The sequence below is a fragment of the Oncorhynchus mykiss genome, chromosome 21 (genome assembly GCF_057628025.1).
Source record: "Oncorhynchus mykiss isolate SJ-2025 chromosome 21, ASM5762802v1, whole genome shotgun sequence".
In the NCBI taxonomy this organism is placed as follows: domain Eukaryota; kingdom Metazoa; phylum Chordata; class Actinopteri; order Salmoniformes; family Salmonidae; genus Oncorhynchus; species Oncorhynchus mykiss.
The window spans coordinates 49,809,092-49,834,084 of record NC_143042.1 but is presented as its reverse complement, the minus strand read 5'-3'; the positions used below and the strand labels follow the sequence as shown (position 1 = coordinate 49,834,084).

The 24,993-nt window shown below is 42.3% G+C and overlaps 2 protein-coding genes across 3 annotated transcripts; both read right to left on the bottom strand.

Moving 5' to 3' along the window:
• Window positions 1-306: 306 nt before the first annotated feature.
• Window positions 307-23,988, bottom strand: LOC149973267 (macrophage mannose receptor 1-like). 2 transcript variants are annotated; one of them, XM_090214892.1, is made up of 6 exons: window positions 6,362-6,476; window positions 6,128-6,266; window positions 5,591-5,965; window positions 3,981-4,343; window positions 3,197-3,315; window positions 307-607 (listed from the first exon to the last, which is right to left on the bottom strand). In XM_090214892.1, exons 2-6 carry the CDS (start codon window positions 6,162-6,164, stop codon window positions 434-436), a joined length of 1,068 nt encoding a protein of 355 aa, XP_090071018.1. In that variant the 5' UTR covers window positions 6,165-6,266; window positions 6,362-6,476; the 3' UTR covers window positions 307-433. The 2 variants fall into 2 exon arrangements, with proteins under 2 accessions (XP_090071018.1, XP_090071017.1); XM_090214891.1 differs by lacking the exons at window positions 307-607; window positions 3,197-3,315; window positions 6,362-6,476 and adding an exon at window positions 23,902-23,988 and having other exon boundaries at window positions 3,869-4,343.
• LOC110500897 (putative C-type lectin domain family 20 member A) lies at window positions 17,862-20,702 on the bottom strand. Its single transcript, XM_036958261.2, has 6 exons — window positions 20,612-20,702; window positions 20,177-20,215; window positions 19,148-19,516; window positions 18,580-18,951; window positions 18,348-18,472; window positions 17,862-18,146 (listed from the first exon to the last, which is right to left on the bottom strand). Exons 2-6 carry the CDS (start codon window positions 20,211-20,213, stop codon window positions 17,985-17,987), a joined length of 1,065 nt encoding a protein of 354 aa, XP_036814156.2. The 5' UTR covers window positions 20,214-20,215; window positions 20,612-20,702; the 3' UTR covers window positions 17,862-17,984.
• Window positions 23,989-24,993: the final 1,005 nt, after the last annotated feature.

The window sequence follows — 24,993 nt, the reverse complement described above, 5'->3', positions numbered from 1 at the left end:
TAAAACAATATTAATATATGATAAAACAATATTAATATATGATAAAACAATATTAATATATGATAAAACAATATTACATTTATTATAAAACAATATTAATATATGATAAAACAATATTACATTTATTGTAAAACAATATTAATATATGATAAAACAATATTACATTTATTATAAAACAATATTAATATATGATAAAACAATATTACATTTATTATAAAACAATATTACTATATGATAAAACAATATTACATTTATTATAAAACAGTATTAATATATGATAAAACAATATCATGTATGGTAAAACAATATTAAATATATGATCAAATGATTACTGTATCTCAGATTAATACCTGTTTTAAACTGAGAAAATCTAGACCAGTACAGATAATTCATGTTAATAAAATGAGAAATGTAGGGAGAACATGTGACATAACTAGAGTTCTCTTTTTGTCATCATCCTCTTCTTCATCCTCTTCGTCTTCTTCTCCTCCTCTTCTTTCTTGGGAGACCCCTCTTCCTCCTTGTGGAAGACCTTCCCATCAGGCTGCTTTTTCCATGTCACTTTGGTGTCTGCAGGTAACCCCTGCTCCTTCAGCTTGTCTCTTATCTGGAGAGACACACTCATACAGAGACCCACAATATTTCACTTTGTAATAGTCATTGTGAAGATCTACAACTACTATTCATTCCTGCTATACTGAGATGTTCTTCACTTTAACCCTTTGACTCTATGAGGAGATAAGGCTTATATTTGTCCTGTTTCTGTAAGGACCGACGCTGGAGTTGAGAAGCAGGTACCGGGAGTCAACATTTAATTAGGAACAAACATGGAACAAGACAGGAACAGAGTCAACACACTGGTACACAAAGACAGACGAAAATCAATGCTGAAGCAGGGAACAGAGCAGGGGAACAGACAGATACAGTGGGGCAAAAAAGTATTTAGTCAGCCACCAATTGTGCAAGTTCTCTCACTTAAAAAGATGAGAGAGATATGTAATTTTCATCATAGGTACACTTCAAATAAGACAGACAAAATGAGAAAAAAAATCCAGAAAATCACATTGTAGGAATTTTTTTATGAATTTATTTGCAAATTATGGTGGAAAATAAGTATTTGGTCACCTACAAACAATCAAGATTTCTGGCTCTCACAGACCTGTAACTCCTTCTTTAAGAGGCTCCTCTGTCCTCCACTCGTTACCTGTATTAATGGCACCTGTTTGAACTTGTTATCAGTATAAAAGACACCTGTCCGCAACCTAATTTCTCATTTTAGCGTGATTTGAAGAAGAAGGATTATCACACTCCAAACTCCACTATGGCCAAGACCAAAGAGCTATCAAAGGACACCAGAAACAAAATTGTAGACCTGCACCAGGCTGGGAAGACTGAATCTGCAATAGGTAAGCAGCTTGATTTGAAGAAATCAACTGTGGGAGCAATTATTAGGAAATGTTTTTCTGCAAAGGGACCAGGACGACTGATCCATATCGTGAGATTTTGGCCGTGTATCGTGAGATTTTGAGTGAAAACCTCCTTCCATCAGCAAGGGCATTGAAGATGAAACGTGGCTGGGTCTTTCAACATGACAATGTTCCCAAACACACCGCCCGGGCAACGAAGGAGGGGCTTCATAAGAAGCATTTCAAGGTCCTGGAGTGGCCTAGCCAATCTCCAGATCTCAACCCCATAGAAAATCTTTGGAGGGAGTTGAAAGTCTGTGTTGCCCAGCAACAGCCCCAAAACATCACTGCTCTAGTAGAGGAGATCTGCATGGAGGAATGGGCCAAAATACCAGCAATAGTGTGTGAAAACCTTGTGAAGACTTACAGAAAACATTTGACCTCTGTCATTGCCAACAAAGGGTATATAACAAAGTATTGAGATAAACTTTTGTTATTGACCAAATACTTATTTTCCACCATAATTTGCAAATAAATTCATTAAAAATCTGTCATAGTTGAAGTGTACCTATGATGGAAATTACAGGCCTCTCTCATCTTTTTAAGTGGGAGAACTTGCACAATTGGTGGCTGACTAAATATTGTTTTGCCCCTCTGTATAGGGGAGGTAATGACAGAGTTGACATAAGTCCAGGTGAGTCCAATAATTGCTGATGCGCCTGACGAGGAAAGGCAGGTATGCGTAATGACGGTGGCAGGAGTGCGTAATGCTGGGGAGCCTGGCGCCCTCGAGCGCCAGGAGGTAAGAGTGGGAGAAGGCGTGACAGTGCCTGGGGGAGCCTGACGGGCTGGCCGAGGCACGGGCACGGTACAAGCCGGCTGGATGTGATATCCTGACGAACCGGCAGAGGCGTGAGAGTCTGGTTAGCCGGCTGATGCATAGGAGCCTGACAATCTGGCTGAGGCAGGAAGGCCTGTCGATACCGCTGAGGTGTGGGAAGTCAATGATCCGGAGAAGGCGTACCAGCCTGAAGAGCCGGTTGGGTGAAAAACCTGACGATCCGACTGAGGCCTGACGTGGGATTGGCGCCTTCCGAGCCAACCGGGGCAAGGAACCGCTAGAGCCAGCTTCGGCGTGACAGCCAGACAAACTGGCTTAGGCACCCCCGGTTCCATCGGTGGCGGCCCCCGGACACGACGTCACCACTAACCAGAAAGCCAGCACTCAGAGATGCTTCATTTGGGGGTTTCAGCATTCTGTAAAGTCCGACGCTGGAATCGGGAAGCAGGTACCGGGAGTCAACATTTAATTAGGAGTAAACATGGAACAAGACTGGTACAGCGTCAGCACACTGGTACACAAAGACAGACGACAATCAATGCTGAAGCAGGGAACAGAGCAGGGGAACAGACAGATATAGGGGAGATGACAGAGGTGATTAAGTCCATGTGAGTCCAATAATCGCTGATTGCTCGTGACGGAGGAAGGCAGGTGTGCGTAATGCTGGGGATACTGGCGACCCACATGCGCCAGAGGGGAAGAGCAGGAGCAGGCGTGACAATTTCACACATGTACAAGTGCGTGAATTGGAAATGTGTTTTTGCTAATTCCACTCTCCCTGAGACACCTTCGGAGAGTGGGGTCACAGCCAGGATAAAACATCATCCACACCAGACTAAGACCCAAATTAGAGAGGAGGTCATTCACAACAGACTAGGACCCAGACCAGAGAGGAGGTCATCCACAACATCCACAAGAGTTGGTTCTTCATGAACAGGGGGAAACTGACCTCTTGTAAGATGGCGTCCTGAACAGCAAGATCTCTGAGGTTCAGATTTTGATCCTTTGGGGTCATCTTCACTCTCACCACCTGTCTCTTCAGTTGAGCTTTCTTGGTCGTGGGCAGGGGGGTAGTCATGGTTGTGGGCATGGGGGTAGTCTTGGTTGTGGGCAGGGGGATAGTCATGGTTGTGGGCATGGGGGTAGTCGTGGTCGTGGGCAGGGGGGTAGTCGTTGTCGTGGGCAGGGGGGTAGTCGTGGGCAGGGGAGTAGTCGTGGTCGTGGGCATCGGGGTAGTCGTGGTCGTGGGCAGGGGGGTAGTCGTGGTCGTGGGCAAGGGGGTAGTCGTAGGCAGGGAGGTAGTCGTGGTTGTGGGCATCGGGGTAGTCATGGTTGTGGGCATCGGGTTAGTCGTGGTCGTGGGCAGGGGGGTAGTTGTGGTCGTGGGCATCAGGGTAGTCGTGGTCGTGGGCAGGGGGGTAGTCGTGGTCGTGGGCATGGGGGCAGTCGTGGTCGTGGGCAGGGGGGTAGTCGTGGTCGTGGGCAGGGGGGTAGTCGTGGTCGTGGGCATGGGGGTAGTCGTGGTCGTGGGCAGGGGGGTAGTCGTGGTTGTGGGCAGGGGGGTTGTCGTGGTCGTGGGCAGGGGGATAGTTGTGGTCGCTGTAGTCGTTGTGTTCTCCACAGCTATGCCAAGAAGAGAATAAAATCCCACAATGACAGTAGTGAATCACGGGGGCAACATTAGAGTTCTCCTGTCATCATAGTATCAGGTAGATCAGGAGGAGAAAACGGTAACTTACCGGAGCAGATGAAAGGAAAGGTGTCATCAGAGGGATAATTTCTCATTTTAGCGTGATTTGAAGAAGAAGGATTAGAATGCACCAGAGTGCAGTTGTATGTCTGTTCTGTTGAAAGCCATCCTGGCAACCAGTTTCTGAATGAGGAGTCACTCTGGTCTGACCATCTCCAGGAGTCTAGAAACAGACCGATCCACACAGGAAGTCCCCTCAGTGTTATCTTCTTATTTATCTCTGTGTTCTCAGTCTGGTTTCTCACACTGACCAGGTCTGTGTGATACTGTCTGCAGTAACTCTGAGCATCTATCCAGGTCTTGTTCTCCTGAAGTAAGACGTATGTTAGGTTGGTGCCTTGTTTTCCTGCAAAAGCAAAATGTAATAATCAATACAAATATTCAATGAAACATCATCTAATTATCCTCTATAGTAAATGTTCTGATTGATTTGATAACAGATCAATAACTGATTAACAACTTAAAACCTGTTACGGATGATGCGAATTCTGGCAGCTTTTTGCAACTTTCTGTTAAAAATCGCGCAACATTTCAACGTCCAGCTACTCATTCCAGGAATATAGTATATGCATATGATAAGTATGTGTGTATAGAACACACTCTGAAGTTTCTAAAACTGGTTAAATCATGTCTGTGGCTATAACAGAACGTGTTCAGGAGTAAAAATCCCAGGGAAAACTGTTCACCAAAAACACAAAATAAATATTCATCCGCCAGTCTTTGAATTGTCTAAGGCGATAGAAAATAGATGAGTTCCGTTTACAACGCCTACAGCTTCCACCCGATGTCGCCAATACTGGCATTTCATTGCAAGTTTATCCTTGGTGGGATGATGTATAGGCACTTCCTGTCTTGGGGTGCACCCAGGAAATTATGAAAGTGAAAAAAATGGACGATGATTTCAAGACTTGCTGTTATCGAATACAGATCGCCCCGTGATCAATTTGATCGATTATTAGCGTTTATTAATACCTAAAGTTGGTTTACAAAAGTAGTTTGAAGTGATTTGTAAAAGTTTATAGGCAACTTTTTTAATTTTAAAAAGTGTCGTTGCGTCTTGTAAAGTTGAATTTTCCTTGGATCAGACGGCCTTCAGAAATGGACATTTTGGGCATACTTTGACGGATTTAATCGGGAAAAAGACCCAATTGTGATGTTTATGGGACATATAGGAGTGCCAACAAAGAAGCTTGTCAAAGGTAATGAATGTTTTATATTTTATTTCTGCGTTTTGTGTAGCGCCGGCTACCGCAAAATCTTTTGTTTAGGTCTCGTTCAGGTATTTTGAGGGGTGCATGCTATCAGATAATAGCTTCTCATGCTTTCGCCGAAAAGCATTTTACAAATCTGACATGTTGGCTAGATTCACAACGAGTGTAGCTTTAATTGAGTACCTTGCATGTGTGTTTTAATGAAAGTTAGAGTTTTATCGAGTACTACGAGTGGCGCTCTGAAATTTCCGCTGACTTTGGTTCCTGTACAGGAACCACAATACGTAAGAGGATTTATTAAAGCTATCATGAGTCTATGTTTCAACTCAATGGCAGCCCCAGCACTTAGAACAGGCTTCATCATTAGTATGTAAACACTCACCATCATAACAGATGAAGTGATGCTGGTCATCACAGGAGGCGTTGTTCCACAACCCAGCTGTACTCATAAAAACACAGTTGCCATTTTGGGGTGTCCCAGTGTCCCAGTTTCTGAACTCAGTCTCCCCCTCTCTGTAGAAACGTCTGTCTGCCAGAGACCAGTGCCACTTCATTGAGTCTCCCTTCTTCAGTCCAATCCAGTACCAGAATTTATAGTCATTGGCACTGGTAATCAGCCTGTTCAGGTCCTCCATGTCATCTACTGTAGCCAGGTCAGTGTATTTCTCTCTGCAGTAACTCTGGGCATCAGTCCAGGTCTTTTCTATGTTTATGACGTGATACTGACAAATAAGACACGAGGAAGGTGTGTAGAACCCTGCGAAGAGAATAATGATTCATGACAGACATTTTATCCAGCAACCACAATCATCTATGCATCTTTACACGTGGTACACCAAATTGTGCAAGCAAACACACACGTGTCACACACACACACGTGTCACACACACACGTACAAACACACTCACATCTAACTGACCTGAGATTAGGAGGATGAGGTACAAAGAAGTTTCCATCAGTGTGAAATTCAAAGGAAATATGGCTAAAGATGTGATCAGAGACTCCTACACTCAGTTTAGAGTTGTGTTCCAAGAGATTTCAAAAGGTACCAATTACATCTGAAATGTAACCAGAATGATTGAAAAAAAACTGGGTTACATTCATTTCTCTACATTAATGCTAAAAATATTATACATTTTAAACATGGCCTAACCTGTTGTTTGTAGGAAACTCTGTCTCGCTCCGTCTATCTTGCTCTCTCCAGATCTCTCTCTCCTTCTGTGTCTATCTCCGTTGCTTGGCCCTATATACATCTTAAACTGATACCCATTGATTTGAATTTGTTTTTCATATTCTTTGTTTCCAAATAGGGGTATGCAAAAAGGAGTAGACATTCTCATGAAGTTATTATCTTAGTCAAACAAACAGATGGCACGTAACATCTATCACTATGGCAACAGGGTTGGACATAGCCAGGGACACCAGCTGAGCGTTTTGTCAAAGTTCAGAAACAGGTATTTGTAGTTGTCCACATATTCTAAGTCCAGAGTAGTGATGTTGGACAGGCGGGCAGGTGCAGGCAGCTGTCACACCCTGACCATAGTTTGCTTTGTGTTTCTATGTTTTGTTTGGTCAGGGTGTGATCTGAGTGGGCATTCTATGTTGGATGTCTAGTTTGTCTGTTTCTGTGTTTGGCCTGATATGGTTCTCAATCAGATGCAGGTGTTAGTCGTTGTCTCTAATTGGTAGCCGTATTTAGGTAGCCTGTTTTGTCATTGTGGGTTGTGGGTGATTGTCTATGTTCGTTGTTTGTGTCAGCACAGTTCTCATTATAGCTACACGGTCGTTATTCGTTTATTGTTTTGTATAGTTTGTATTCAGTGTTCAGTGCTTTCTTTAATTAAAAAACCATCATGAACACATACCACGCTGCATTTTGGTCCGCTCCTTACGACGATCGTGACAGCAGCGATCGGTTGAAGAGCATGCATTTAGTTTTATTTGTATTTAAGAGCAGTTCGAGGTCATGGAAGGAGAGTTGTATGGCATTGAAGCTCGCCTGGAGGGTTGTTAACACAGTGTCCAAAGAAGGGCCAGAAGTATACAGAATGGTGTCGTCTGCGTAGAGGTGGATCAGAGACTCACCAGCAGCAAGAGGGACTGTATCTCATTCCCTTTCACACTCTCTTCATCCCTCTGTATTTAGGACCCTCTTCATCCCTCTATATTTAGGACCCTCTTCATCCCTCTTTATTTAGGACCCTCTCCATCCCTTTCACACTCTTCATCTGTTCCTCTCTCTGTGTTCTCCCCCTCTCTCTTTTTCTCCCTCTCCATCCCTCTTCATTTAGGACCCTCTTCATCCCTCTGTGTTCTCCCCCTCTCTCTTTTTCTCCCTCTCCATCTCTCTCAGAAAGACATGACATCTTTCTCTCACCTTGCCCGTGTTTGTTTCTGTCACTTTACTAGTGCTACACTCTATCACTCATTCATTTTGTTTCAGTCCAGTCCAGTTCTGTGTGTTTGTGTTTTTTTTGCTAAACTATCCTTGTAGGGAACAAGAATCTCTCACAAGGATAGCTAAACATGGATCATTCGGACATTTTGCCCATCCCCACAAAATATGGGATGGGTAAAATATGGGGTAAGGGTTACAATTATGGTTAGGATTTAGGTTAGGGATTACAGTTAGGTTTAGGGGTTAGGATTAAGGTTAATGGTTAGGGTTAGGGTTAGGATTAAGTTTAGGGTTAGGGGTTACGGTAGGTTTACGAGTTAGGGTTAGGATTCAGGTTAGGGTTAGGATTAAGGTTAGGGTTAGGGGTTACGGTAGGTTTAGGAGTTAGGGTTAGGATTAAGGTTAGGGTTAGGATTAATGTTAGGGTTAGGGGTTACAGTAAATTTTAGGGTTAGGGTTAGGGTTAGGGGTTACGGTAGGTTTAGGGTTAGGATTAAGGTTAGGGTTAGGATTAATGTTAGGGTTAGGGGTTACGGTAGGTTTAGGATTAGGATTAAGGTTAGGGTTAGGGATTACGGTAGGTTTAGGGTTAGGATTAATGTTAGGGTTAGGGGTTACGGTAGGTTTAGGGATAGAAGTTACGGTTAGGTATAGTTTTAGGGTTATGTGTTTGGGGTTCAGTTTAGAGGTTATTATTAGGTTTAGGGTTACTGTTAATATTTAGGGAGAATAGGATTTTGGATGGGAATCAATTGTTTGGTCCCCACAAGGATAGCAATACAAGTGTGTGTCCGTGTGCCTCTTTTGCTACACATAACAAAAAGCCTGAACTCTGTCTGTTGTTGTTGTTGTTAGGCTAACAGTCCCTTTAGTGGTGAGCATCGCTGTCTGTGATGTAAAATAGGTCCTGTCAGGTTTCTATTACCACGATCTCTTCCATTGAGGTCAAAATAGTTTGCATACAGATTGAAGGAGAATAAAGCATATGGAGAGATAGAGAGAGAGAGAAAGTTCTACTTTCTACGTTCAATTCCTTTTGAAAAAAACACTATGTTGTAAAGAATGACTATAAAAGCTATATCAATAGCATCGCCTCAAATTCTCCATCCCTTTGTTTGTGGTTTTTACAAGTCTGTTGCTGAACATGGGGAGGTTGAGAGGCAGGTAGGAGTGAGATGAGCAGGTTCTCATGGGGTCACTGCTCAGGGCCCTAAATCACCTAAATGATGTCACTATTGGAATTGAAGGGGATTCCTTAGTGCTTTGAGAGTTGCTTTGTGGTTTGACTGGAGATCAGGAAATGACATGTACAGAAGAAACATAAAAACAGGAACAGACGCAATACCAATCAGATAGCCAATCAGATGTGTTAGCCACCATCACACAAGTAGAACTTACCACGCTGTGCTTTGGTCCAATCCTTCTTCATCAGACAACCGTTACCGAACTACCCACCACAAGCGGACCAAGCAGCGTGGTATGGAGGAGCAGAGGGTTCAGGATTCGTGGACTTTGGAGGAAATCCTGGACGGGAAAGCACCCTGGAGGCAGGCTGGGGAATATCGCTGTCCGAAAGAGGAACTGGAGGCAGCTAAAGCTGAGAGGCTGAGATATGAAGCAAGTCAGCGAAGCAGGCACAAGAGGCAGCCCCCGCCAAAAAATGTGGGGGGTGCACACAGGGAGATTGGCGGAGTCAGGCTATAGACCTGAGGCAACACCCTGTGCTTACCGGAAGCAGCGTGGGACTGGTCAGGTGTTATGCGGTAAAGCGCACAGTGTCTCCAGGGCGCGCTCATACCCCGGTGCGCTGTATGCCAGCCCTCTGCAAGTGCCACGTGAGAGTGGGCATCCAGCCAGGGCAGATTGTGGCAGCTCAGCGTGCTTGGTCTCCGGTGTGTTGTTTTGGCCCAAGGTATCCTGCGCCGGCTCTGCGCACTGTGTCTCCGGTGCGCTGGGACTGTTCAGGTCCTCCATGTCATCTACTGTAGCCAGATCAGTGTAATGTGCTCTGCAGTAACTCTGGGCATCAGTCCAGTTCGTATTGTTGCTAATGAGGTGATACTGATGAAGGCATGAGGAAGGTGTGTAGAACCCTGTTAACAGAATAATGATTAATGAGGGATATTTTCTCCAGCAACTTCTCAACCCCAACCACACTATCTATTGATCTGTTAACATACTGTACAGTACACCATGGTGTGCAAACACACACACACCAACGACATCCATAAACACACACACCTGCAGCCATCATCACACACACCCATCATACATGACCGCACATTCCCTGCGTGGGTATTCCCACTAGGCCACCTGCCACCCCAAAATATGTGAAAACACCTAACAGACATTAGGGCTCATAAATATTACAGTTTATTCATTACTTTAGCAATATGTGATTTAACTTGTACTAATAAAATGATAAAAATGTAAAAATACCTATACAAAAGAGATTTAACTGATAAAATGCAATAAGGTGGTCATCAACTTAATTTTAGGGACCAAATGGGCCCAATACGGACAGCCGATCCAAAGAGTGGGCTTATTGCAGGAACAGTGAAGTCTGTCCTCACCAGATATGAGCTGCCAATACTGGGCAACACTGGGCCAATGGGATAATATGGAGCTGATTAGCAAGAAAGTATCAGCCCAATGTGGGCATGTTTGCTGGGACACACACACAGTAAACTGACCTGAGATACAGTAACATTTCCATGAATGCACCTCAACATTTCAACACTTTACCAACACAAACTGTCTTTCTCCTTCTTTACTGATATGACGTGACAGGACAGGTGGAGATAATACTCCCCACATAGAGGGTTATCACCTGTTCAGAGACAGGAACAATCAGTGGTTCTTAGGTTAGGTTTCTAAAGTATTGGAAGTGGGTAGGGATGAAAAACCTCAACATAACATTTCCAGAGAGTAAGAACACATGGTGGATTATTCTACACTGGAACCTTCAAAACTAGGAATTTAAAAAGTATCTTATAAATATTATACACATTTCTCTACAATGAAATATGTATGAAAAATGAAATATCTACAATCACAAATGGCCTCACCTGTTGTTTGAAGAAAACTCTCTTACTCTCGCTCTGTCTCTCTCTATCTCTCTCTCGCTATCCAACTCTCTCCCCTTTCTCTCTGTCTCTCCTACTGTGTGTCTGTCATCACATGTTTGTCCCTATTTAAACCTTACACTGCTCCTCATTTGCTTGAATTTGTTATTAATCTCTAAACAAACAAAACTGTGATGTGACATTTATCCCACTGGGTTGGACAGACCCAGGGAAGGAAACAGTTAGAGGCTATACAGAACATGTTCATGTGATGGTTCTGTTGATCCAAAGGAGATAACCCAGTCCTCTAGATAGACATATTGCCCAGAAATTGCCTCATTGTTCCAAAAAGGACCCAACTCCTAAAAAAAGGGTTGAGTAATTTCAAGAATTGTTCAGGTCAGTGAGGCATGAATTGAGAGTATTACAAGGTATCAAGAGTTCCAGAAGGACAATGGTCCAAGTCAACACCAATACTTCCCACAGTTGTGGTCAAGTAGGCTGGAAGTGGATTTCTACTCGAAATAGATCGTTCCATCTAATCCCTCATGATCAATTGGATTGATATCTGGTGACTGGTAAATGACTGTTAACTGTCATGGAGAGAGCAGGTGGTCCTGATGTCTTGTACACTCAGTGTCTAGATAAATACCTCCAGCATTGGGTGCTCTGCCCTCCCTCTCCTCTGTCATTGGGTGCTGTGAACTCCCTCTCCTCTGTCATTGGGTGCTGTGAACTCCCTCTCCTCTGTCATTGGGTGCTGTGAACTCCCTCTCCTCTGTTATTGGGTGCTGTGAACTCCCTCTCCTCTGTCATTGGGTGCTCTGCACTCCCTCTCCTCTTTCATTGGGTGCTCTGCCCTCCCTCTCCTCTGTCATTGGGTGCTCCGCCCTCCCTCTCCTCTTTCATTGGGTGCTCTGCCCTCCCTCTCCTCTGTCATTGGGTGCTCTGCCCTCTGCTCAAGTTTTGAAGGAGCGTGCAATTGACATGCTCATTTCAGGAATGTCCACCAGAGCTGTTACCATAGAATTTAATGTTACTTTATCTACCATAAGCTGCCTCCAACATCGTTTTAGAGATTTTAGCAGTACGTCCAACCGGCCTCACAACCACAGACACTAGGTAGTGTGTGGTATGGACTAGTGGTTTGCAACGTTGTGAACAGAGTGCCCAATGGTGGACGTAGGGTTATGGTATGGACAGGCATAATGAGTGCATACAAATAATGTGACTAGGTCCTAAGGACAATCTGTGACTAACAGTTATCTGTGACTAACAGTAATCTGTGACTAACAGTTGTCTGTGACTAACAGTTATCTGTGACTAACAGTTATCTGTGACTAACAGTTGTCTGTGACTAACAGTTATCTGTGACTAACAGTTATCTGTGACTAACAGTTATCTGTGACTAACAGTTATCTGTGACTAATAGTTGTCTGTGACTAACAGTTATCTGTGACTAACAGTTATCTGTGACTATTAGTAGTCTGTGACTAACAGTTGTCTGTGACTAATAGTTGTCTGTGACTAACAGTTATCTGTGACTAACAGTTATCTGTGACTAACAGTTCTCTGTGACTAATAGTTGTCTGTGACTAACAGTTGTCTGTGACTAACAGATATCTGTGACTAACAGTTATCTGTGACTAACAGTTGTCTGTGACTAATAGTTGTCTGTGACTAACAGTTGTCTGTGACTAATAGTTGTCTGTGACTAACAGTTATCTGTGACTAACAGTTATCTGTGACTAATAGTTGTCTGTGACTAACAGTTGTCTGTGACTAATAGTTGTCTGTGACTAACAGTTGTCTGTGACTAACAGTTATCTGTGACTAACAGTTATCTGTGACTAACAGTTGTCTGTGACTAATAGTTGTCTGTGACTAACAGTTATCTGTGACTAACAGTTATCTGTGACTAACAGTTATCTGTGACTAACAGTTGTCTGTGACTAACAGTTGTCTGTGACTAACAGTTATCTGTGACTAACAGTTGTCTGTGACTAATAGTTGTCTGTGACTAACAGTTGTCTGTGACTAACAGTTGTCTGTGACTAATAGTTGTCTGTGACTAACAGTTATCTGTGACTAACAGTTATCTGTGACTAACAGTGGCATGTCTGTATTCCCTGTCATGTGAAATCCATAGATTAGGGCCTAATTAATTTATGTTCAGCATTCGGGAAAATAATTAAGACATATTCACTTTTTCCACATTTTGTTATGTTACATCCTCATTCTAAAATTGTTTTTCTATAATCCTTATCAATCGACTCACAAAACCTCTTAGTGTCAAAGCAAAAACAAAATATTTAAAGAATACCTTATTTACAAATGATTTATTTATATTCAGACCCTTTGCTATATGACTCGAAACTGAGCTCAGGTCAATCCTGTTTCAATTGACCATCCTTGATGTTTCTACTACAGTTCTTGATTGGAGTTCAACTGTGGTAAACTCAATTGATTGGACATTATTTGGAAAGGCACACACCTGTCTATATAAGGTACAGCAGTTGACAATGCATGTCAGAGCAAAATAACAGGTCATTGGGTTGAAGGAATAATCCGTAGAGCCCTGAGACTGGATAATCTCGAGGCACAGATCTGATCTGGGAAAGGGTACTAAAATATTTATGCAGCATGTAACTTCTCTAGGGTAGGGTGCAGCATTGGCAATTTTGGAAGAAAAGCGTGCCCAAATTAAACTGCCTGGTACTCTGCCATGAAAGCTAGAATATGCATATAATTAGTAGATTTGGATAGAAAACACTCTGACGTTTCTAAAACTATTTGAATGATGACTGTAAGTATAACAGAACTCATATGGCAGGCAAAAACCTGAGACACAATCCATCAGGAAGTGGGAAATCTGAGGTTTGTAGTTTTTCGAATCTTGCCCAATCGAATACACAGTGTCTATGGGGTCATGTTGCACTTCCTAAGGCTTCCACTAGATGTCAACAGTCTTTAGAAACTTGTTTGATGCTTCAACTGTGAAGTGTGGCCGAATGAGAGGGGAATGAGTCAGGTGTCTGCCAGCAGCCACAAGCTCAGTCTCGCGCGTTCACGTGAGAGCGACCTGCATTCCATTGCATTTCTGAAGACAAAGGAATGCTCCGGTTGGAACATTGTTGAAGATTTATGTTTAAAACATTCTAAAGATTGATTCCATACATCGTTTGACATGTTTCTACGGACTGTAATGGAACTTTTGGACATTTTGTCTGCTTCTAGTGAACGCACTTCGTGACTTTGGATTTGTTTACAAAACGTGCTAACAAAAGTAGCTATTTGGACACAAATGATGAACATTATCAAAAAAAAAAAACATTTATTGTGGAACTGGGATTCCTGGGAGTGCATTCTGATGAAGATCATCAAAGGTAAGTGAATATTTTTTATGCTATTTCTGACTAATGTTGACTCCAACATGGCGGATATCAATTTGGCTTGATTTGTCGTCTGAGCACCGTACTCAGATTATTGCTTGGTTTGCTTTTTCCTTAAAGTTTTTTTGAAATCTGACACAGCGGTTGCATTTAGGAGAAATATGTCTTTAATTCTGTGAATAACACTTGTATCGTTTATCAATGTTTATTTTGAGTATTTTTGTGAATTTCTGTGGCTCTCTGCAAAATCATGTTTTGGAACTACTGAACACAATGCGCCAAAGTAAACTCAGATTTTTGGATATAAATATGAACTTTACCGAACAAAACATACATGTATTGGGTATAATGAAGTCCTATGAGTGTCATCTGATGAAGATCATCAAAGGTTAGTGATTCATTTGATCTATATTTCTGCTTTTTGTGACTCATCTCTTTGGCTGGAAAAATGGCTGTGTTTTTCTGTGACTTGGCTCTGACCTAACATAATCGCTTGGTTTGTTTTCGTCGTAAAGCCTTTTTGAAATCGGACACTGTGGCTGGATTTACAAAAAGTGTATCTTGAAAATCGTGTAAAATACATGTATGTTTGAGGAATTTTAGTTATGGTATTTCTGTTGTTTTGAATTTGGCGCCCTGCAGTTTCACTGGCTGTTGACAGGTGGAACGCTACCGTCCCACATACCCTAGAGAGGTTAAAGGTCCCCAAGAACACTGTGGCCTCATGGAAGAAAATTAGAACCACCAAGACACTTCCTAGAGCTGGCCGCCGGGCAAAACTGAGCAATCGGGGGAGAAGGGCCTTGGTTAGTGAGGTGACCAAGAACCCGATGGTTACTCTGACAGAGCTCTAGGGTTCCTCTATGGAAATGGGAGAAAATTCCAGAAGGACAACCATCTCAGCAGGACTCCACCAATCAGGCCAATGCGGTAGAGTGGCCAGACGGAAGCCACTCCTCTGTAAAAGGCACATGACAGCATGCTTGAAGTTTGCCAAAAGGCAGATGAAGACTCTCAGACAATGAGAAAAAATATTCTCTGGTCAAATGAAACCAAGATTGAGCTCTTTGGCTTGAATGCCAACCGTCACGCCCGGAGGAAACCTGGCACCATAACAACGGGTGAAGCATGGTTGTGGCAGCATCATGCTGTGGGGATGTTTTTCAATGGCAGGGACTGTGAGAGACTAGTCAGGATCGAGGGAAAGATGGGCCGAGAAAAGTACAGAGAGATCCTTAATGAAAACCTGCTCCAGAGCGCTCAAGACGTCAGACTGGGGCGAAAGTTCACCTTCCAACAGGTCTAAGCAGACAGCCAAGACAATGCAGGAGTGGCTTCGGGACAAGTCTCTGAATGTCCTAGAGTGGCCCAGCCAGATGCCGGACTTCAAACCGATCAAACATCTATGGAGAGACTTGAAATATTTGTGCAGCGACGCTTCCGTTCAACCTGACAGAGATTTTAGAGGATCTGCAGAGATTAATGGGAGAATCTCCCCAGGTTTGCCAAGCTTGTAGCGTCAATTCCAAGAAGACTCGAGGCTGTAATCACTGCTAAGGGTGCTTCAACAAAGTACTGAATAAAGTGTCCGAATACTTATGTAAATCTAATATTTCCTTTTTTATTTGTAAAACATTTGCATAGAAATTTAAGAACCTGTTTATTCTTTGTCATTATGGGGTATTGTGTGTAGATTGATGAGGGGAAAAAAACTGTTGTGGAAAAAGTCAAGGGGTCTGAATACTTTCCCAAATTCACTGCAGACAATAATATAAAATATAATATAACCTTTCATCCAAAAGTAGTCAAGCATACATTTTCCATATTGGCGGCCTCAGGGGAAACAAACCAACAATCCTGGCATTGAAAGCTGTCACGCCCTGACCTTAGAGAGCCGTTTTATTTCTAATAAAACTTTTCACTCCACATTTCATGTGGAAAGGGATGTTGTGTCTTGAATGAGGGGGGAAACCAGAATGGTCCCTTCCAACTCTCGCTCACACTTCCTCTCCATCTAGCTATAACCTATTGGGTTAGGTCAGGGTGTGATGTGGGGTGGGCATTCTATGTTTTGTTTTCTATGTTTCTTAATTTCTATGTTTTGGCCGGGTATGTTTCTCAATCAGGGACAGCTGTCTATCATTGTCTCTGATTGGGAATCATACTTAGGTAGCCCTTTTTCCCTCCTTTCAGTGTGGTTAGTTTACTTTGTTAGAGGCAGTATAGCCGAAGTTAAGCCTCACGGTTGTATCTTCGTTTTTTGTTTTGTTGGCGACATTTTAAATAAAAGGAAAATGTATACTCACCACGCTGTACCTTGGTCTTCTTCTTATGATGCCCGTGACAGAACTACCCACCACCAAAGGACCAAGCAGCGTGGCCATGAGCAGCAGAGATCAAGGGCCCGGGAAAAGAGAGAATGGAGGACATCTTGGACATGGGAGGAGGTTATGGCATGGGACAAGATCCTGCCATGGAAACAGGCTGAAGCAGCGAAGGAGGAGTGACTTTGCTACCAGGAGTCACAGCAACGGAGCAGGCACGCTCCAGCCAGGTCGGAGGGTGCCGGCTCAGAGCATCTGGCCGCCAGTACGTCTCTACGGCCCAGGATATCCTGCGCCGGCTCTGCGCACTGTGTCGCCGGTGCGTCTGCGCAGCCCAGTGCGTCCTATGCCTGCGCCCCGAATTTTGGCCCACTCTTCCATGCAGAACTGCTGTAACTCAGCAAAGCATCCTCAAACCATCACACTACCACCACCATGCTTGACAATTGATATGAAGTGTTTTATCAAATCAAATCAAATTACTGAGGAATGCAGTGTTTGGTTTTCAGCAGAGACAATGGGACCCATCTAGTCCAAAACGTTAGTAGAAGGAACCATGAGTTCTGCTCAGTATCAAGTATCAGCAAGACAATGATCCAAAACACACAATCAAGTCAACATGAAAATGTTCAAAAGCAACACATTTGTAGTTTTGGAATGACCTCGTCAATGTCCAGACCTAATGATCCCATTTGAGATGTTGTGGCAGGACTTGTAATGAGCAGTTCATGATTGAAAACCCACAAATGTCCCTGAGTTTACTTTTTAACACATGATCATTGGGTGTTACTGTCACGTTCTGACCTTTATTTCCTTTGTTTTGTCGTTATTTAGTATGGTCAGGGTGTGAGTTGGGGTGGGCAGTCTATGTTTGTTTTTCTATGATTTGGGTATTTCTATGTTTCGGCCTAGTATGGTTCTCAATCAGAGGCAGGTGTCATTAGTTGTCTCTGATTGAGAATCATACTTGGGTAGCCTGGGTTTCACTGTGTGTTTGTGGGTGATTGTTCCTGTCTCTGTGTTTTGCACCAGATAGGGCTGTTTTTGGTTTTCCACGTTTATTGTTTTGTAGTGTTCGTGTTTATCCTTTTTTATTAAACATGAATCAATATAACCACGCTGCGTTTTGGTCCGCCTCTCCTTCACCACAGGAAAACCCTTACAGTTACATAACATTGTTTATGAAATAAATGAAATAAGTATGTAATTGTTGTGTTACTTGTTCACTCAGGTTCCCTTCATCTAATATTCTGTTTTCTTTGAAGATCTGATAACATTCTTCATCTTAAATATGTAAAAGTTGAGAAAATTAGAAAGGAGACAAATACTTTTTCACAGCCCTGTATATCAACATAACTACAAATAACTAATTTACAGACATGATGTGTGAAATGTCTATCTTGAGAACAAACCCTGTAATAAAACAACCAAGTCAAGAAAATTATCAATAAAAACATCTCATGATAAAACACTATTGATGTTTACACTTAAACAATTTATTTAATAAAACACATTTATTTAGGGTGAAAAAATACATCCCAGTACAGAGAATTAATATAACTAAAAAAGAGAAATTAAAGGAGAACATTTTACATAACTAGAGTTCTCTCTTTGTCATAATCCTCTTCATCTTCTTCTCCTCCTCTTCTTTCTTGGGAGACCCCTCTTCCTCCTTGTGGAAGACCTTCCCATCAGGCTGCTTTTTCCATGTCACTTTAGTGTCTGCAGGTAACCCCTGCTCCTTCAGCTTGTTCCTTATCTGGAGAAACACAAAGACACACAGAGACCCACAATATTTCTCTTTCTAATAGTAATTCTAAAGATCTACAACTACAATTCCTTCCTGCTTTGCAGAGACATTCTTGACTTCAAACCTTTGAATCTATGAGGAGATCATAGAGGTGATCTGTAGAGTTTGCATCATTACTGAGTGGTTCTTCATGAACAGGGGGAAACTCACATCTTGTAAGATGGTTTCCTGAACAGCAGGGTCGCTGATGTTCAGATGTTGATCCTTTGGGGTCATCTTCATTCTCACCACATGTCTCTTCAGTTGAGGTTTCTCAGTGGTCTCCACAGCTGGACCTACAAGATAATACAATCCCACAATGACAGTAGTGAATCATGGGGGAATTAGAATTATCTTGTCATCATTATATTATTAAGACCAGGAGGAGAATGTTGTAACTTACCATAGCAGATGAAAGGATAGTTGAGGCCACAGGGATGATTTATCCATTTAGAATGATACCAGTAATAATAATGATCATAATAATGATTAGAATCCACCAGAGTGCAGTTGTATCCCTGATCTGTTGAAGGCCATCCTGGCAACCAGTTTCTGAATGAGGAGTCACTCTGGTCTGACCATCTCCAGGAGTCTAGAAACAGACCGATCCACACAGGAAGTCCACTCAGTGATATCTTATTCTCTATCTCTGTGTTCTCAGTCTGGTTCCTCACACTGACCAGGTCTGTGTGATTCTGTCTGCAGTAACTCTGAGCATCTATCCAGGCCTTGTTCTCCTGAATTAAGACGTATGTTTGGTTGGTTCCTTGTTTTCCTGCAAAAGTCAAATGTAATAATCAATATAAATATCCAATGAAACATCATCTACTGATCATCTATAGTACATGTCATTGATTTGATAACAGATCAATAACTGATTAACAACTTAAAGCTATCATGGGTCTATGTTTCAAGTCAATGGCAGCTCCAGCACTTAGAACAGGCTTCATCATTAGTATGTAAACACTCACCATCATAACAGAGGAAGTGATGCTGGTCATCACAGGAGGTGTTGTTCCACAGACCAGCTGTACTCATAAAAGCACAGTTACCATTTTGGGGCGTCCCAGTGTCCCAGTTTCTGAACTCAGTCTCCCCCTCTCTGTAGAAACGTCTGTCTGCCAGAGACCAGTGCCACTTCATTGAGTCTCCCTTCTTCAGTCCGATCCAGAACGAATCATCAAAACTGACACTGGTAATCAGCCTGTTCTGGTCCTCCATGTCATCTACTGTAGCCAGATCAGTGTAATGTGCTCTACAGTAACTCTTGGCATCCGTCCAGTTCATATTGTTGCTAATGAGGTGATACTGATGAAGACATGAGGAAGGTGTGTAGAACCCTGTTAACAGAATAATGATTAATGAGGGATATTTTCTCCAGCATCTCCTCAACCCCAACCACACTATCTATGGATCTGTTAACATACAGTACAGTACACCATGGTGTGCAAACACACAAACACACACCAACGACATCCATAAACACACACCCATCATACATGACCGCACATTCCCTGCATGGGTATTCCCACTAGGCCACCTGCCACCCCAACATATGTAAAAACACCTAACAGAAAATAGGGCTCATAAATATAAAAATGTATTAAATGATTTAGCAATATTTGATTTAACTTGTACTAAATAAATGATATATGAATAAATACCTATACATAAGAGATTTAACTGATAAAATGCAATAAGGTGATCATCAAGATCATTTTGTGGACCAAATGGGCCCAAAACAGACAGCCGATCCAAAGAGTGGGCTTATTTCAGGAACAGTGAACTCTGTCCTCATCAGATATGAGCTGCCAACACTGGGCAACACTGGGCCAATGGGATAATATGGAGCTGATTAGCAAGGACGTATCGCTGGGACACACACACAGAAAACTGACCTGAGATTAGCAGGGTGAGATACAGTAAACTAACCTGAGATTAGCAGGGTGAGATACAATAAACTGACCTGAGATTAGCAGGGTGAGATACAATAAACTGACCTGAGATTAGCAGGGTGAGATACAACAACGTTTCCATCACTGTGAAATTCAAAGGATATATGATTAAAATGAATGCACTTCAAGGTTGCAACACTTCACCAACACAAACTGTCTTTCTCCTTCTTTACTGATATGACGTGGCAGGACAGGTGGAGATAATGCTCCCCACATAGAGGGTTATCACCTGTTCAGAGACAGGAACAATCAGTGATTGTTAGGTTAGGTTTCTAAAGTATTGGAAGTGGGTAGGGATGAAAAACCTCAACATAACATTTCCAGTGAGCCAACAAGGGTTAGAACACATGGTTGATTATTCTACAATGGAAACTTCAAAAATGGTAATAAAAACAGTATCTTATAAATAATATAAGCATTTATCTACAATAAAATATGTTAGAATTACAAAATGATTTCACAACCCAAAAAAGGCCTCACCTGTTTGTAGAAATCTCTTACTCTCTGTCTATCTCTCTCTCGCTATATTACTCTCTCCCCTTTCTCTCTCTCTGTCTCTCCTACTGTGTGCATGTTATCCCATGTTTATCCATATTTAAACCTTACACTGTTCCTCATTTGCTTGAATTTGTTATTCATCTCAAGTTAAAACAAAACTGTGACGTGACATGCATCTCACTGGATAAGGGGTTGGACAGAACTAGAGAAGGAAACAGTTACATTTGCATGTGATGTTGCTCTTGATTCAAAGGAGATAACACACTCCTCCACTCTAGTCTATTACCCAGAAATTGCTTCATTGTACAGAAAAGGGTTGAGTGATATCTAGTATTGTTCAGGTGAGTGAGTGAGGCCTTATTTGACAGTGACACTCCCAGGTACAGTCATGAACAGGGCTGGAGGTACCACACAGAGACAGACAGGAACCCAATGGACCTGGTCTCAGCTCTCACTGGTATAAGCTCTCACTGGTCTCAGCTCTCACTCTCTGAAAATTTGTTTTTTTAAGACACATTGTTTTTTTTCACCCTGTTTATATTTGAATGTTATTCAGGAAATGATTGTGTTGCTATGGTAAAAATGTACACTGAGCGCACAAAACATTAGGAACACCTACAGTTGCCCTCAAAACAGCCTCAATCGAGCCTCAATTCATCGAGGCATGAACTCTACAAGGTGTCAAAAGCGTTCCACAGGGATGCTGGCCCAAGTCAACACCAATGCTTCCCACAGTTGTGTCAAGTTGGCTGGTAGTGGATCTCTTCTCCAAATAGCTCGTTGCATCTCATCCCTCATGATCAATTGGATTGATATCTGCTGACTGGTGAATGACTGTTAACTGTCATGGAGAGAGCAGGTGGTCCTGATGTTTTGAAAATGTCTAGATAAACACCTCCAGCGTTGGGTTCTCTGACTTCCCTCTCCTCTGTTATTGGGTGCTCTGCTCTCCCTCTCCTCTGTCATTGGGTGCTCTGACCTCCCTCTCCTCTGTCATTAGGTGTTCTGCCCTCCCTCCCCTCTGTCATTGGGTGTTCTGCACTCTCTCTCTCTCCCCTTTCATTGACTGTGAATTAATGCAAAACTTCAGTCTTTTTCAAATGCAAATCATTGGTCAGCAGGTCATGGTTACAGTTGACACCTGTTTGGTGGTTGTGATGGGTATTAATGACTAACATATACATGAAATATGAACCAAATGTAACAAACACACCAATGTAAACCTTTATTTGGTCATAAAAAATGTGTAATTCACATAAAACCTTGTTGATGAATGACAGATTATTTCTTGAAATCTAAATGAACTTCCAGGATGGTAATCTGACATGAGATCTGTGCTTACAACTGGGACTTTCACCTGAATCATTCATTGATGTCAATCTACAGAAATTCCAGTGATCAGATCTCAAGTCTGAATACTGTCTATAATGACTGAGGAAAAAGAGCATCTCTCACCATGTTATTTATTCATATTCCAAATGAACCATCAAGTCTACAGTTGAAACTAGGTTCTAATATATAAACTAACAAAAGAGATTCAAACAATGAACAATGTTAAAGATTTGTAACTTAAAATCACATCCTATGATAAAACAATACTAATATACAATAAAACAAAATTCAATATTTTCACGCCCTGACTGTAGATTGCTTTGTATGTTTCCTGTTTAGTGTTTTGTTTCACCTTTCAGGACTGTTCGTTTGTCGTTTTTTTTTCTCGTATATGACCACTTACCACGCTGCACCTTGGTCCACCTCTCCATCCACCAACGAAAGCCGTTACAAATCTATGATTGAACAATATTAAATATGACCAGTACAGATAATTAATGTAAATAAAAAGAGAACTGTAAGGAGAACATTTTACATAACTAGAGTTCTCTCTCTGTCCTCATCCTCTTCATCTTCTTCTCCTCCTCTTCTTTCTTGGGAGACCCCTCTTCCTCCTTGTGGAAGACCTTCCCATCAGGCTGCTTTTTCCATGTCACTTTGGTGTCTGCAGGTAACCCCTGCTCCTTCAGCTTGTTCCTTATCTGGAGAAACACACACACAGAGACCCACAATATTTCACTCTGTATTAGTCATTCTGAAGATCTACAACTACCATTCCTTCCTGCTATACTGAGACGATCTTCACTTTAACCCTTTGACTCTATGAGGAGATAAGGCTTATATTTGTCCTGTTTCTGTAAGGACCGACGCTGGAGTTGAGAAGCAGGTACCGGGAGTCATCATTTAATTAGGAACAAACATGGAACAAGACAGGAACAGCGTCAATACACTGATACACACTCTGTCCATAGGACAACAATCAGTCGTATATTGCACAATCTGGCCTTTATGGAAGAGTGGCAAGAAGAAAGCCATTTCTTAAAGATATCCATAAAAAGTGTCATTTAAAGTTTGCCACAAGCCACCTGGGAGACACACCAAACATGTGGAAGAAGGTGCTATGGTCAGATGAAACCAAAATTGAACTTTTTGGCAACAATGCAAAACGTTATGTTTGGCGTAAAAGCAACACAGCTCATCACCCTAAGCACCCTATCCCCACTGTCAAACATGGTGGTGGCAGCATTATGGTTTGGGCCTGCTTTTCTTCAGCAGGGACAGGGAAGATGGTTAAAATTTATGGGAAGATGGATGGAGCCAAATACAGGACCATTCTGGAAGAAAACCTGATGGAGTCTGCAAAAGACCTGAGACTGGGACAGAGATTTGTCTTCCAACAAGACAATGATCCAAAACATAAAGCAAAATCTACAATGGAATGGTTCAAAAATAAACATATCCAGGTGTTAGAATGGCCAAGTCAAAGTCCAGACCTGAATCCAATCGAGAATCTGTGGAAAGAACTGAAAACTGCTGTTCACAAATGCTCTCCATCCAACCTCACTGAGCTCGAGCTGTTTTGCAAGGAGGAATGGGAAAAAATGTCAGTCTCTCGATGTGCAAAACTGATAGAGACATACCCCAAGCGACTTACAGCTGTAATCGCAGCAAAAGGTGGCGCTACAAAGTATTAACTTAAGGGGGCTGAATAATTTTGCACGCCCAATTTTTCAGTTTTTGATTTGTTAAAAAAGTTTGAAATATCCAATAAATGTCGTTCCACTTCATGATTGTGTCCCACTTGTTGTTGATTCTTCACAAAAAAATACAGTTTTATATCTTTATGTTTGAAGCCTGAAATGTGGCAAAAGGTCGCAAAGTTCAAGGGGGCCGAATACTTTCGCAAGGCACTGTATTACACATTTTTAACATGGCCTCACCGGTTGTTTGTAGGAAAGTCTGTCTCGCTCCGTCTATCTTGCTCTCTCCAGATCTCTCTCCTTCTGTGTCTATCTCCCCTGCTTGGTCCTATATACATCTTAAACTGATACTCATTGCTTTTAATTTGTTTTTCATATTCTGTTTCCAAACAGGGGTATGCAAAATGGAGTAGACATTCTCATAAAGATATTATCTTACTCAAACAAACAGATGGCTCGTAACATCTATCACTATAGCAAAAGGTTTGGACAAAGCCAGGGACACCAGCTGAGCGTTTTGTCAAAGTTTAGAAACAGTTTTTTGAAGGAAGAATTCATGAAAATCAATTGATTTTAATTAGTCACAGTATCAACTGAAACATGATCCAGTGCCTTTTTCACATTCAATGTACCTTTAATCTTCGCTTTAATTAGCTTTTAAAATATAACTAAATGTGTGGATTGTATAAAATTAGCTACAAAACTGCAGATTTACACTCTGGCCAAACGTGTAGAATTGTAGGAAATTAAAACAGAGGGAGGAAGAGAGAGTGGGGTATATGAGGTAAATTGACCAAAAGTGGTAGCGGGGGAGGGGCATAGAGTTAATAGAAGAGGGGGGTGGGGGTGGGGGGGGGGTGAATGTGGCCTAAATTGAGTTTGACACTCCCAGGTAAAGACACTTGACTGGAACAGGACTGGAGGTACACCACAGAGACGGGCGGGAACCCAGCGGCCCTGGTCTCAGCTCTCACTGGTCTCAGCTCCCTGACCAGCACTACTCCCCCTACATCAGCAGTAAATATCATAACCCAGCGACCCTGGTATCAGCTCTCACTCCCTGACCAGCACTACTCCCTCTACATCAGCAGTAAATATCATAACCCAGCGACCCTGGTATCAGCTCTCACTCCCTGACCAGCACTACTCCCCCTACATCAGCAGTAAATATCATAACCCAGCGACCCTGGTATCAGCTCTCACTCCCTGACCAGCACTACTCCCTCTACATCAGCAGTAAATATCATATCATAACCCAGCGACCCTGGTATCAGCTCTCACTCCCTGACCAGCACTACCCCCTCTACATCAGCAGTAAATATCATAACCCAG